At 36.1% G+C, this 12222-nt stretch overlaps 1 protein-coding gene across 2 annotated transcripts in view; it reads left to right on the top strand.

Annotated features, from left to right (window-relative positions):
• The window catches only part of BDP1 (B double prime 1, subunit of RNA polymerase III transcription initiation factor IIIB), an 81497-nt gene that overhangs the window by 49813 nt on the left and 19462 nt on the right, over positions 1-12222 (top strand). For both annotated transcript variants that reach the window (XM_011220600.3, XM_034656329.1), the window contains 8 exons: positions 134-335; positions 585-775; positions 1591-1978; positions 5054-5173; positions 7958-7994; positions 8480-8572; positions 10358-10583; positions 11341-11498. In XM_011220600.3, coding sequence (XP_011218902.1) covers positions 134-335; positions 585-775; positions 1591-1978; positions 5054-5173; positions 7958-7994; positions 8480-8572; positions 10358-10583; positions 11341-11498 — 1415 coding nt within the window. The remainder of the gene's footprint in view (positions 1-133; positions 336-584; positions 776-1590; positions 1979-5053; positions 5174-7957; positions 7995-8479; positions 8573-10357; positions 10584-11340; positions 11499-12222) is intronic.

Here is a 12222-nt window from a genome sequence, read left to right on the forward strand (position 1 = left end):
TTTTAAAGCCAATTTATATACAGTCCTGTCAACATAGTTTTGGTTTGCATTCAAAATTGTTTGATACAACAGCTGTCCTATCAATAAGGAATTCTGATTTTGGTTTTTCATCATGATTTGTACTTCATTCTAGACATGAACCTAAAAGGTCTATTCCTAGTCCAGCACATCTGGTAAGAAGGCAATTCCAAAAGGCTAAGCCAAATTTGAGAAGAGTACATGGTAAGAAAGAGGAACCAGGCACAGAAAAAGACAGAGCAGATCAGAGTGAGGCAAGGAAGCCAGAAGATAATTTGCTGCAGCCAGGAGATTCTAACACCAATCTCCTTCAAAAAGTAAGTTTGAAAAAAATACTTTTTGTCAGTGGGCTCTGTTTTGTCAAGATCATGAAGGAGAGAATTTTTAAAAATACAGTTTTGTCTTTTGTACTGTAATTTTATAACAATCAAGTGACCTAATATTATAAAAAGTTAAGAAACCAGTCACTTGTGTATGTGTAAGCCTAGAGCTTTAGGCCCAGCCACCGAACCAAATTATAAAGATTGTTTCCATGGTAATATTAGCTGTTTCTTCTTAAATTTAAGGAAAAGGCTGAGTTTTTGACATCTTTGGAGGTTTCAGCAAGAAAAGATTGTGTAGATTCCACAGAGTCCAGTTTGGGCAAAAACGGTGCTCGTTCAGAAGCTGGACCATCAGGAAGTGTTGAAGAAAAAACTGTAGGGGATAATTCTGTGTCTTCAGTTGCTGAAGAGCAGTGTCTCAGTAAACTATCAAGGTAAAGTTTCATTTAACAAGTACTGAAGAATAAGAAATAAAAATAACTTTGTATGGATGTCCTGCCATAACTTATTGGTAGAGTAAAAAGATGGTTTGTTAGCAAAAGTGTAGATTGCTAATTACAGGTCTGTTCCATTACCACTTAGTATTTTTATTTACTAAAGTGTACCTTTTTCTGATGTTCTTAGGGAGATTTTTCTTTCCTGCAGTTAAAATTTCTGGATATTAGACCTGAGCAGAAGCCTGACCAAAGAGTAGTATCTATTACCTAAATAATTAAAATGCTAGTTCAAGTGGGGTCACAAATACAGCTGAAGGGTACTCATGTTCTATAGTTTTTAAGGAAAGTGGAAAAGAACTTAAGTTCTAAAAAAACGACATTGTTCTGATGGATTTTTCTGACTTCCCTTCTTTATTTTAACCTAGTGTGTTTACCCAGTAGGATACACCAGTATCACTTCTTTTTGAGCTCATTTTGTTTTACTGGACCGTTTTCCTTTTCTCATTTTCTTCTAATAATTTCCAGTCTTGTATCTCATCTTCACTTAAATAGCAAGGAAAAAAGGCCCAGAATTAAAAACTTACTATGAAAAATATGTAGGTAGAGAACTAAGAATGCATTTTGAGTAAGAAGCTAGTAGGAATAGTACATTTCTTCTTCATTTCAGAGAGTAAGGTTTTGACATAATGGGTTGTGGACATTTTCATTTTAATGGCTTTAAGTGGTATTTCATTCTGAAATTTTGGTTTCATTAAAATAGCCTTCTCCTTGTGCTTGTAATGACTATGTTGTTATTTTGATTAAACATCCAGCTCTCCACAGCTGTTAAAAGAATCAAATCACTCTAAAATTGGTCTGGATCGAAAAGCAATGGCCTCTCCTGCTTCTGAGCGTGAGGTAGATCATATTGGAAGGAGAACGCATCGCAAGATGAAACCAAGTGTCACCAGAGGACGTGGATCAAAACGAGTTCGAAGTAAGACCTCTAAGAAGGAACCTCGAGCTTCCAAGGCCACGCTGGTGACTCTTCGGGCTTCGCAGGAAGAAGATGAAGATGATGATGAAGATTTTGAGCCTGATTATGAAGATGAAAGTTACCATCTTGCTCCAGAAGAAGTAAACAAAGCTCCAGTTTTTGTTCCCATTGGCCTCAGGTCTCCCGAACCTGTTTCTGCTCAGATCGAGGAAACGATGGAAGAGGTAGTGTTTTTTGAAATCTTGGAACTTTGTCTTTTTTTTTTTTTTCTTTTAATGTATCATTGTTTCTTCTTAGCGATTATTAAGATTTGAAAAGTTCGTTCTCTAAATAGCCTCTACCAAATGTAATTTGTATGAGGCCTCCGGGATATCTGAAGGAATCAGTAGAAGGAGCCTCCTGTGATTACTTAATCTCTGTGACCCAGGCCCACAATTAACCTCTATGACCCAGGCCCACCATGAGGTAGTCATTGTAATAACAAGGATCGAAATCTAATTTCCTTTTTATGTGGAGGCTGCTTAATCTACTTTCTGATTAATTTTTCTTTTTCAATTTGGCAGGTGTTTTCTGTTAACTCTCTGATAGGCTGAGGCTGGTTGGTAGAGAATGTAGAGAAGGGATATGTTTTTGGTTTTTTTTTTCTTTTTAAAAATTTTGGTAAAATACACATAAAATTTATCATCTTAGCCATTTTAAGTGTGTAGTTCAGTGGCATTAAATGCATTCATATTGTTGTGCTACACCATCACCACTATCCATCCACAGAACTTTTTTCGTCTTGAAGAACTAAAACTCTATCCATTAAAAACAGTTATTTCCCCATTACCTCCTCCCCTCTTGCCTATGGCAAACACCATTCTACGTTCGTCTTTATGACATTATTGTAAGTACTTCACATAACTGGATTCATACAGTATCTGTCCTCATTGTGACTGGCTTATTTCATGGAATATAAAGTTTATAGGTTTCATCCATATTGAAGCATGTGTCAGAATGTTCTGTTTTTAAGGTTGAATAATACTTCATCATGTATCTGTACCACATTTTGTTGATCTTTCATCTGTAAATGGACGGTTGGGTTGTTTCCACCTGTTGGCTAGTATTGCAGAGAGTGCTGCTCTGAACGTGGGTGGACAAATCCCTCCTCTAAACCCTGTTCCCAATTCCTTTGGGGATATACGTAGAAGTGGAGTCACTGAATTATATGGTAAATTGTACACCAGTTTTTACTGTTTTGAAAAACTGCCATACTGTTTCCGTAGCAGTTGTATCGTTTTATCTTCCTATCAGTAGTGTACAAGGGTTCTGATTTCTCCACATTCTCACCAGCCCTTTATTTATTTGTTTGTTTGTTTATTTATTTATTTATTTATTTATGGATAGGAGATGGAGAAACATAGTATTTCAACTTACTTTGTTATAAGAGCTCCTTTTTTGCCTCTTGGTCTAGTATTCCAGCTTTGTTTCTGCCTCAATTTTCAGTAATTTACTTGGCTTAAAGAGCAGCAAAATTGAATCTCTTTTGTATTAAGCATTTGTGATTGTTTCTGAGTCATTTGCAACAGAATTAGGAGTTAACTGAGGTAGTAGTGATGATAATAGCAAAAGAAGTAGGAAACTTAAACCAATTCAAGTAATGTTGAATCCAGAATTAATGGATTATTGGATCTGTAACTTAACATTTATGATGAATGGAAGTCCACAACCACCTTTATTTATTCACTGTTAATAATCACATACTAAATGATATAAAGTTAATGAGTTAGAGTGGTTGAAACTAAATAAAAATGATGCAGAATGAAATTTCTTATAACTGAAAGTTCAGAGTTGAAGATGGTGAATTTACGTTTTATTTGAAACCAAGAAAATGCAAAAGGAAAGTTAATTTTTTGCAGGGACAGCTGGTTAACACTGCATGAAAATCCATTTAGCTATATGTTTTGTATTTTACTAATTTCTTTGGTTGAAAGGCACATTGTTAAGTGAAAGAAGTCAGTTGCAAAAGAATCACATAATCACATAATTATCCATTCATATGAAATGTCTCAAACAGGAAAATCTGTAGAGATAGAAAGTAGATTAGTGGTTTGACATAAGGATTTGGAGATGAGGGATTAAGAGAGTGATAACTAATGGATATGGAGTTCTTTTTTGAAGTGATGAAAATGTTCTAAAAGTGGCTGTGGTGATGGTTACACATACCTGTGCATATTCGAGAAACATCAAATTATACACTTTACATGGGTGAATTCTTGGTATGTAAATCATGTCTCTATAGTAAAGTTGTTTAAAAAAAAATAAAGCCTTGAAACTGGATAGTGCCTTAAAGAACCAACTTTCAAATATCTACAGTATTTTCATTTGTCATCCATTCCCAACTCTTCAGAAAATATTTTGTTTTTTCAAGTCACTTTAACTGTCTCATTTCATCCCAGGCCTATAGGATAGTAGCAAAGATTTTTCTCTAATATTTGCTTCTGAGGAAACAGATACAGAACATACAAGTGTTACTATAGTAATTATATCATGAAGGCAGATTTTCATCCTTGACTCTTCACTCACTTTCTATTGAGTCATAGTTTTTTGTACTTATCGCTCTGTAAATAAGAAACCAGATTGTCTTAAATATAGTCTAGGAGATAAATCTTATTCCTGTAGCCCCCAGATTACAGGGATCTATGACCAAAAAATGACTGTGTGAGTAAATGTGAATGAATTCATGTTTTCACATGTCCATTGCCATGGCTATCGTGGTGTTGTGGGAGAGGATAGTTGCCTTGGTGCAGGGGTAGATGTGTGGTAAATCTTTTTAAAGTGCTTTCAACTCATCTTTATTACAGCACTGAAGACATTGTATAATTAGATAATTGCATGTCTCTTGTCCTCAGATTGTGAGTTCCTTGAGGGCAGGGACCAAACTACCTTATTCAGCTTTGTACCCTTGTATCTGTAGCCTTCTAGTTTTTAGGAAGCACTCCATAAATGTTCAGAGATTGATGAGAGAAATTATGGGAATGTGGAGACAAAGTGGAGATAGTAGAAAGTGAAGTGCTAGGTACTAAGATTACCTTGGAAATTTTGTTTACTGTTTGTAAGGATGACAGACCCCTCCAAATGCTTAAATGTTTTATTTTGCTAAGTTGATGTCAATCCATTTAAGAATAACTATATTTCAGTTTTTAATTATGTATGAATGTGGGTTGTTTATTCAGTTTACCACTTTATTTTACTTAGTCTTTTTGTTTTACTGACTGTAGTATGCCGAAAAGAAATAATGAAACTTCTCATTTTGACAGCTTGAAATAACTGTGAATGTACCAGATATAGGCATAGCTGTTGTTGAACATCCGCTCTCAAACACAGATGTGACTGCTCAGGCAACAAAACAAGAAGAAAATCTGAAGGCATTACCTGTTGTAAGCATCCATTTTAATATGTTTTGTTTTTAACTCTGTTTACTTTCAAAAGAATGGAGGTTTATTTTGAAAGCTTTGAGTTTACAAGCCATTCTTATTAATTTCTATCATGTAGGGAGCTCTAAGTATGAATAGTAGGAACTGGTGAATAATCCATAGATTTTGTATTTCCCTCGGAAAGCATTGATTTTTGGGGGCGCCTGGGTGGTGCAGTCGTTAAGCGTCTGCCTTCGGCTCAGGGAGTGATCCCAGCGTTCTGGGATCGAGTCCCACATCAGGCTCCTCCGCTAGGAGCCTGCTTCTTCCTCTCCCACTCCCCCTGCTTGTGTTCCTTCTCTCACTGGCTGTCTCTATCTCTGTCAAATAAATAAATAAAATCTTTAAAAAAAAAAAGCATTGATTTTTGGGTGTGTGTGCATGAATCACTCGATATCCTTATAAACTTAGGTTAAAGTTCTGTTGCATTAAGTCTATATTAAATAGAAATTAGTTAAAATACATTTAGTTGCATTTTGTTTGGTACTCTTTTCCTTATTTGGTTAATATTTCTCTTGTTTTTGGAGAAGAAGACTGGAAATTATATTTTTTTAACAACTTTTTAATTTTTTTACTTTTTTAAAGATTTTATTTATTTATTTGAGAGAGAGTAAGGGAGGGAGAGAGAGCACAGAGGGAGAGGGAGACTCCTGGCTGAGCAGAGAGCCCACTGAGGGGCTCGATCCTAGGACCCTGGGCTCATGACCTGAGCCAAAGGCAGACACTTAGCCAACTGAACCACTAGGTGCCCCTTTTAACAACTTTATTAAGATACAACGCACACACCAACTAAGTCACTGACTGAAAATGTACAATTCACTGGTTTCTTGTATATTTATAGATATGTGCAAACATTGTAACAGTCAATTCTAGAACATTTTTATCACCTCAAAAAGAAACCTTATATCCCAGAGCAGTTGCTCCTCATTTCCTCTTGACTCTCCCCAGGCTTAGATAACCAGTAGTCTACTTTTTGTCTCTGCAGATTGTCTGTTCTGGATGTTTCATATAAACTGACTCATACAATATGGTCTTCTGTCTCCATTGCCACATGGTGATCTCCCCATATGTGTGTCTCTGTGACTTTTTTCTTCTAAAGACACCTGTCATATTGGATAGGGCCAACCCTAATCCAGTATGACCTCCTGTTAACTCTATTACATCTAAAAAGGCCCTATTTCCAAATAAGGTTATTACATTCATGGTTACATTCATGGGTTAGGACTTAAACATATCTTTCTGGGTGACAGAATTCAGTTTACAACACTTGTTTTCTTTTTTAAAGATTTTATTTATTTATTTGACAGAGAGAGAGAACACAAGCAGGGGGAGCGGCAGGCAGAGGGAGAAGGAGAAGCAGGCTCCCCACTGAGCAAGGAGCCCCAAGTAGGGCTCCATCCCAGGACCCTGGGATCATGACCTGAGCCGAAGGCAGACTCTTAACCAACTGAGCCATTCAGGCGCCCCAGTTTACAATACTTTTCAATCTAGATGTTTTTTATATCTATTGCTTATCTAATTGCCCTTGCTAGAACTACTCCAGTACAGTGGTGAACAAAAGTGGCAAGAGTGAACATTTTTGTCTCATTACTGGTCTTAGAGGAAAGTATCCAGTCTTTCACCATGAAGCTTGATGTTAGCTATGGACTTTTCATGGGTATTTCATTTTTATCAAATTGAAGAAGTTCTAGTCTTTTTCTAGTTTGCATGACAGTATCATCATGAAAGAGTGTTGGAAGTTGTCATATGCCTTTTCTGCATCTATTGAGATGATCATGTGATTTTTACCTATTTATTATATTGATATGATGTATTACATTGAATTTTGATGTTAAATAAAAAATTTCATCCCTGGGATAAATCCTACTTGGCTATGGCCTGCAAGTTGTATATATTGCTGGATTTGGTTTGCTCATATTTTATTGAGGTTTTTTTGTGTGCAAATTTATAATAGATAATTCTATTTTCTATTACGAATCAGACACCAGATTCTTGTGGTGTCAGGAGCTGAAGTCCTGTTCTTCCTAGGAAGAAAGCCCTTCCAGCTGGGGCCTACAAGGAGAAAAGACCCTGTTTTCTTGGTTGCAGGTTGTGAGCTGGGGCCTCTGCTTCCCTGAGCTGAGAAGAAGGAGGGAGAGAGCAATCTTACTTCAAATACCACAGGCTCTCTACTTTGTTACTGTAGTTTTATCAGTTTTCTCAAAAAGATGTTTCTTTTGCCCTAGGACTAGAGGCTTTAAATGTTTGTTTTTAATAAATTTTACCAGTTTCACTGGGGAGAAGGTCAGCAGAGCTCCTTGTGATGTCATATTGGATATAAGTCTTGTAACTTCTTAATTTGTTAAAATTCATTTAAGTTTTAAGCCATCTAGTGTAAAAAATTGGCAGTATTCTTCAGCCTTTGGTTTCCAGTGTTTAAAACTAGTGGCAGATATGACTGAATTTGAAGGATTATGAAAGTGAAGAGGTAAATTAAGAATGGTAGGTCCACTTGGTAATTGTGATATGATTAGAGTTAAAAATTTGCATGTAATACAAGGAAAAGGTAAAATAAGGAGCAAGAGACAAAATAACTTGGCTTTTAAATTATTTCTGTTTATGAAATGTTATGAATAATTGTATCGGGAAAAAACAGTTTCCACTCCTTTGTAATCAAAAACATTGAAGAACTGTAAAACATGGTTTTTGAGACATAGAACATATATTTGGGAAAATACATGAGACATTGCTTATCTTTTCCTTTTTTAGGAAATGAACACAGGTGAACATACCCAAGATGAAACAGGTAACTGTTAATAAGGAAGCTGCTGAAACTACTTGTTTAACACTAACAAAATGATTTAGTATTGGCATTAGTTAGCAAATGAGTAATTTCACTGGCGAGTTGAACAAAAAGTTTCAGTTGTTGAATGTGTTATCTCCAGGAGAAACTTGGATTCTTGGAATAATTACTTTATGAAGTGAGTTAAGAGTTAAATGTTTAATAAAGAAATACTACTTATTTCTTCTGATCTGCACAGATGTATTTTCTTTGACGATATTAAGTTATTTAATAGGAGGGAGGCATTTTCATTGAGTAAAAGCTAACAATTAATGATTTCTTTTTTTTGTAGTAACCAAACGCTGCCCTAGTAAGGAATTAGTGGTATGCAGGATATTGGAACTTGTTACTAGAGGATAAATACTTGAATTAAAAATATTTTCTAAGTAAACAAACTTCAATTTCCAGCTTCATTTTTCTGTTTTAATGTTGGTATATGTCCTCACAAGGTACCAATGATGGAAGCACTGAAGCTGCTATAACTTTACTTACAATGGGAGATCTAGTGTTGCAGTCAGAGATCGGTGCAGAACAGAGTGATGGTAAGAATGAAAGTTAAGTCCTACCGAAAAGAGCCTTTTAAAATACAGCTTTTAAGAAATTATACCCACAGTTGAGTAATAAGTCAGTACCTGCCTTTTACATTTGAAGTTGGCATAACTTTGATTTTTTTCCAGAAAAAGATAATATGTGTTCATTGATCTGTCCAACTTAGTCCCTTTAGATGTAGTGGCCATCATTTCAAGATAGTGCACTTGATTTATTAAGAAAACTTAGTATTCCTGGAATAATCTAGTGAGTCCTCTACTTTTCTCATCATAAATATTAGTTAACTGAGCTCATTGACACATATTTCTTTAGCAAAGGAGCTTCTGCTTTGGATTGTCTTCACAGTTACCTGACAATCACATATAGTATGAAGGGACAGTAGCAGTCATTGAAATAATTTAATTGCAACTATTCTGTTAGTTTGGACTGAGCCAAAAGATATGTCAGCTTGGATTTTCACAGTATTTTAGGCTGACCTTATGGTGTATCTTCTATTTTAAGTCTTCTAAATGGATAGTTAATTATATTCCTGTTAATTATTTTGTCTAGATATGAGTGGCCTGCCATTTATTTTAGGTGTTAAACTTCTAGGCTCATAACTATATATTTATCAGGATATTTTCTGGTCTGCATTCTTTACACAGTCTAATTTCTCTCTCTCCCCCTCTCATTTATTTATTTATTTATTTTTGAGTGAATTATATACCCAGTGTGGGGCTTGAATTCATGACCCCAAGATCAAGAGTCACATGTTCTACTGACTGAGCCAGGCAGGTGCCTGTGTACAGCTCTTTTCTCAATGGCAGAGTATTGCTTTGGAACCTGTCACAAATCTCTAGAACATAAAAACAGGTTTTAAAAATTTGTAAATGAAGGTGATCCTATCTTGAAACTTATTTGAGGCTATGTAGTTACTCAAGGTAACAGATTCATTTTTACTTTTTTTTTTTTTAAAGATTTTATTTATTTATTTGACAGAGACAGAGACAGCCAACGAGAGAGGGAACACAAGCAGGGAGGGTGGGAGAGGAAGAAGCAGGCTCATAGCAGAGGAGCCTGATGTGGGGCTCGATCCCACAACGCCGGGATCACGCCCTGAGCCGAAGGCAGACGCTTAACCGCTGTGCCACCCAGGCGCCCCTCATTTTTACTTTTTTTTTTTTTTAAGATTTTATTTATTTGTCAGAGAGAGAGTGCACAAGCAGGGGAGCACAGGCATAGGGAGAAGAAGGCTCCCCACTGAGCAAGGAGCATGACTCGGGCATGATCCCAGGACTCTGGGATACCAGGACTCTGGGATCATGACCTGAGCCAAAGGCAGATGCCCAACTGATTGAACCACCCAGGCATCACTCATTTTTTACTTCCAGTAGCTCAGATATTCTAGTCTGTAAGATTAGGCTTAGAACAAGTCAAATCTCTGGCATAAAATATGTGATCATTTATTTATTTTTTTAAGAGTTTATTTTTGAGAGAGAGCACATGCATGAGCAGGGGGGATGGGCAGAGGCAGAGGGAGAAGCAGATTCCCCACTGGGCAGGGAACACACTGTGGGGCTCCATCCCAGGACCCTGAGATCATGACCTGAGTCAAAGGCAGACCTTTAACTGACTGAGCCACCCAGGCGCACTGATCATATATTTAAATTCAGATCCAAAAAGAGTAAACTTTAAAAATAATATAGAATTTTATGATTACTTAATGTTGAGGGATTTATTTTCTTTGGACATCTACTTGTATTGGGTCAATTTTAATTTTCTGTTCTTTTCTGTAATAGGAGTATGTGTACTTCTTGATGTTCATTCAAAGGATAAAAGCTGTGTTCCTTTTAGCCCAGATAATATAAATCACAAAATTGTTGGTGAATGTCAGGAGCTTTCTTCACCTGTCAATAGTACATCTCCTTCATCACTAGAAGAAAACAAGATTGTATTGGAAGAGCAGAGCGCAAAAGAAGAAATTGGTTTAGTGGAGAAAGTAAAGGAAAACGCTCTATCAACCAGGTTTATTTTGCTTTATTAAACTCTTGAGTTTTATAGTATTCAATTAATAAATACATTTAAACCAACTATCGATTTAATTAATAGCTTCTGAGTAATACTTATGTAAGTGTAAAGTAGGCAGTGCTAATTTCTCAGCCTTTTTTAAAGATTTTATTTATTTATTTGAGAGAGCGAGTGTGAGTAAGAGAGAGAGAAGGAGCAGGGGGAGGGGCAGAGGGAGAGGGATAAGCAAACTCCCCACTGAGCAGGGAGCCTAACAGGGCACTTCATCCTAGGACCCTGGGATCATGACGTGAGCCAAAGGCAGACGCTTAACCGACTGATCTACCCAGGCACCTGTAGTTTGCTGGTTTTTTTTTTTTTTTAATTTATTTTTTTTTTAGGTAGACTCCACACCCAACATGGGGCTTGAACTCAGGACTCTGAGATCAAGAGCCACACGCTCTACTCACTGAGCCAGCCAGGCGCCCCTAATGGTTTGCATATTAAAGTAAATGCGTTGTGTGAATCTTTGAAACTTTAATGAAATAGTTTTATGTAAATACAGTCTTTGTGTTATGAACATGGTCCAGATTCTCTTCCTTTCTCTAGACTTTGAATAAAATTACCAGTGTGTGTTTTCAGCATTAAAAATGAACACTTAACAGATATTGTGGCACCTGAGAAGGTGGCACATAACTGTATCAGAATGTATGAAGGTGAGAGAGGTCATTCTTACATGGTTGATGAATTTCTTTTCCCATCTTTCTTTTTCTAGGAATACAACTTCTGAAGTGACCAGTAATTTGAGAATGAGAAGTAGATTTGCCAAGCCTAAACCAAATCTTAAGACTTCAGGGACCAATAGGTTTGGTGTTCATCAGGAAGTTCCCAATTTGTTTGTAAACAAAGGAGAAGTAGTAGAAAATCAAAGAGGTAAATTTTGTTCCCTTAAACAGCTGCAAAATTACTTTCACAGGGGAAAGTGCATTAACATTTCAAATGGAATATTCAGTTAAAATTGTTTTAATTTAGTATTAAAAAGTTTCAAAAAGTAGAATGAACTATAAAATAAATACCAATAAATCCATCAACCAGCTTCAGTCATTATTACCATTGCTATTTAGTTGACCCAAAATAACATGGGTTTGAACTGCATGGGTCCACTATACATGGATTTTTTAAAAAAGATTTTATTTATTTATTTATTTATTTATTTATTTATTTATTTAGGGTGGTGGGGGAGGGGAGAGGGAGAGTGAGAATCCCAAGCAGACTCTGTGCTGAGCGTGGAGCCCAATGCAGGGCTTGATCTTGACCCTGAGATCATGCCCTGAGCTGAAATCAAGAGTTGGACGCTTAACCAACTGAGCCACCCAGGTGCCCCTATACATGGATTTTTTTTTGTAACTTTTAAAATATGTTTTATTTGGAAATAATTTCAAACTTACAGAAAACTTATAAGAATAAGAAATAGTACAAACAACATCCAGATGCCTCTTATATATAAGCTTATACTTAATTATACATGGATTTTTTTTTTATAAACACACTACAGTACTATAAATGTATTTTCTTTTCCTTTTGATTTTTTTTTTTTTTTTAATATTTATTTATTTGAGAGAGAGGGAGAGTACAGAGGAAGAGTGAGAGGGAGAAG

Source organism: Ailuropoda melanoleuca, chromosome 3 (assembly GCF_002007445.2).
Source record: "Ailuropoda melanoleuca isolate Jingjing chromosome 3, ASM200744v2, whole genome shotgun sequence".
NCBI lineage: Eukaryota > Metazoa > Chordata > Mammalia > Carnivora > Ursidae > Ailuropoda > Ailuropoda melanoleuca.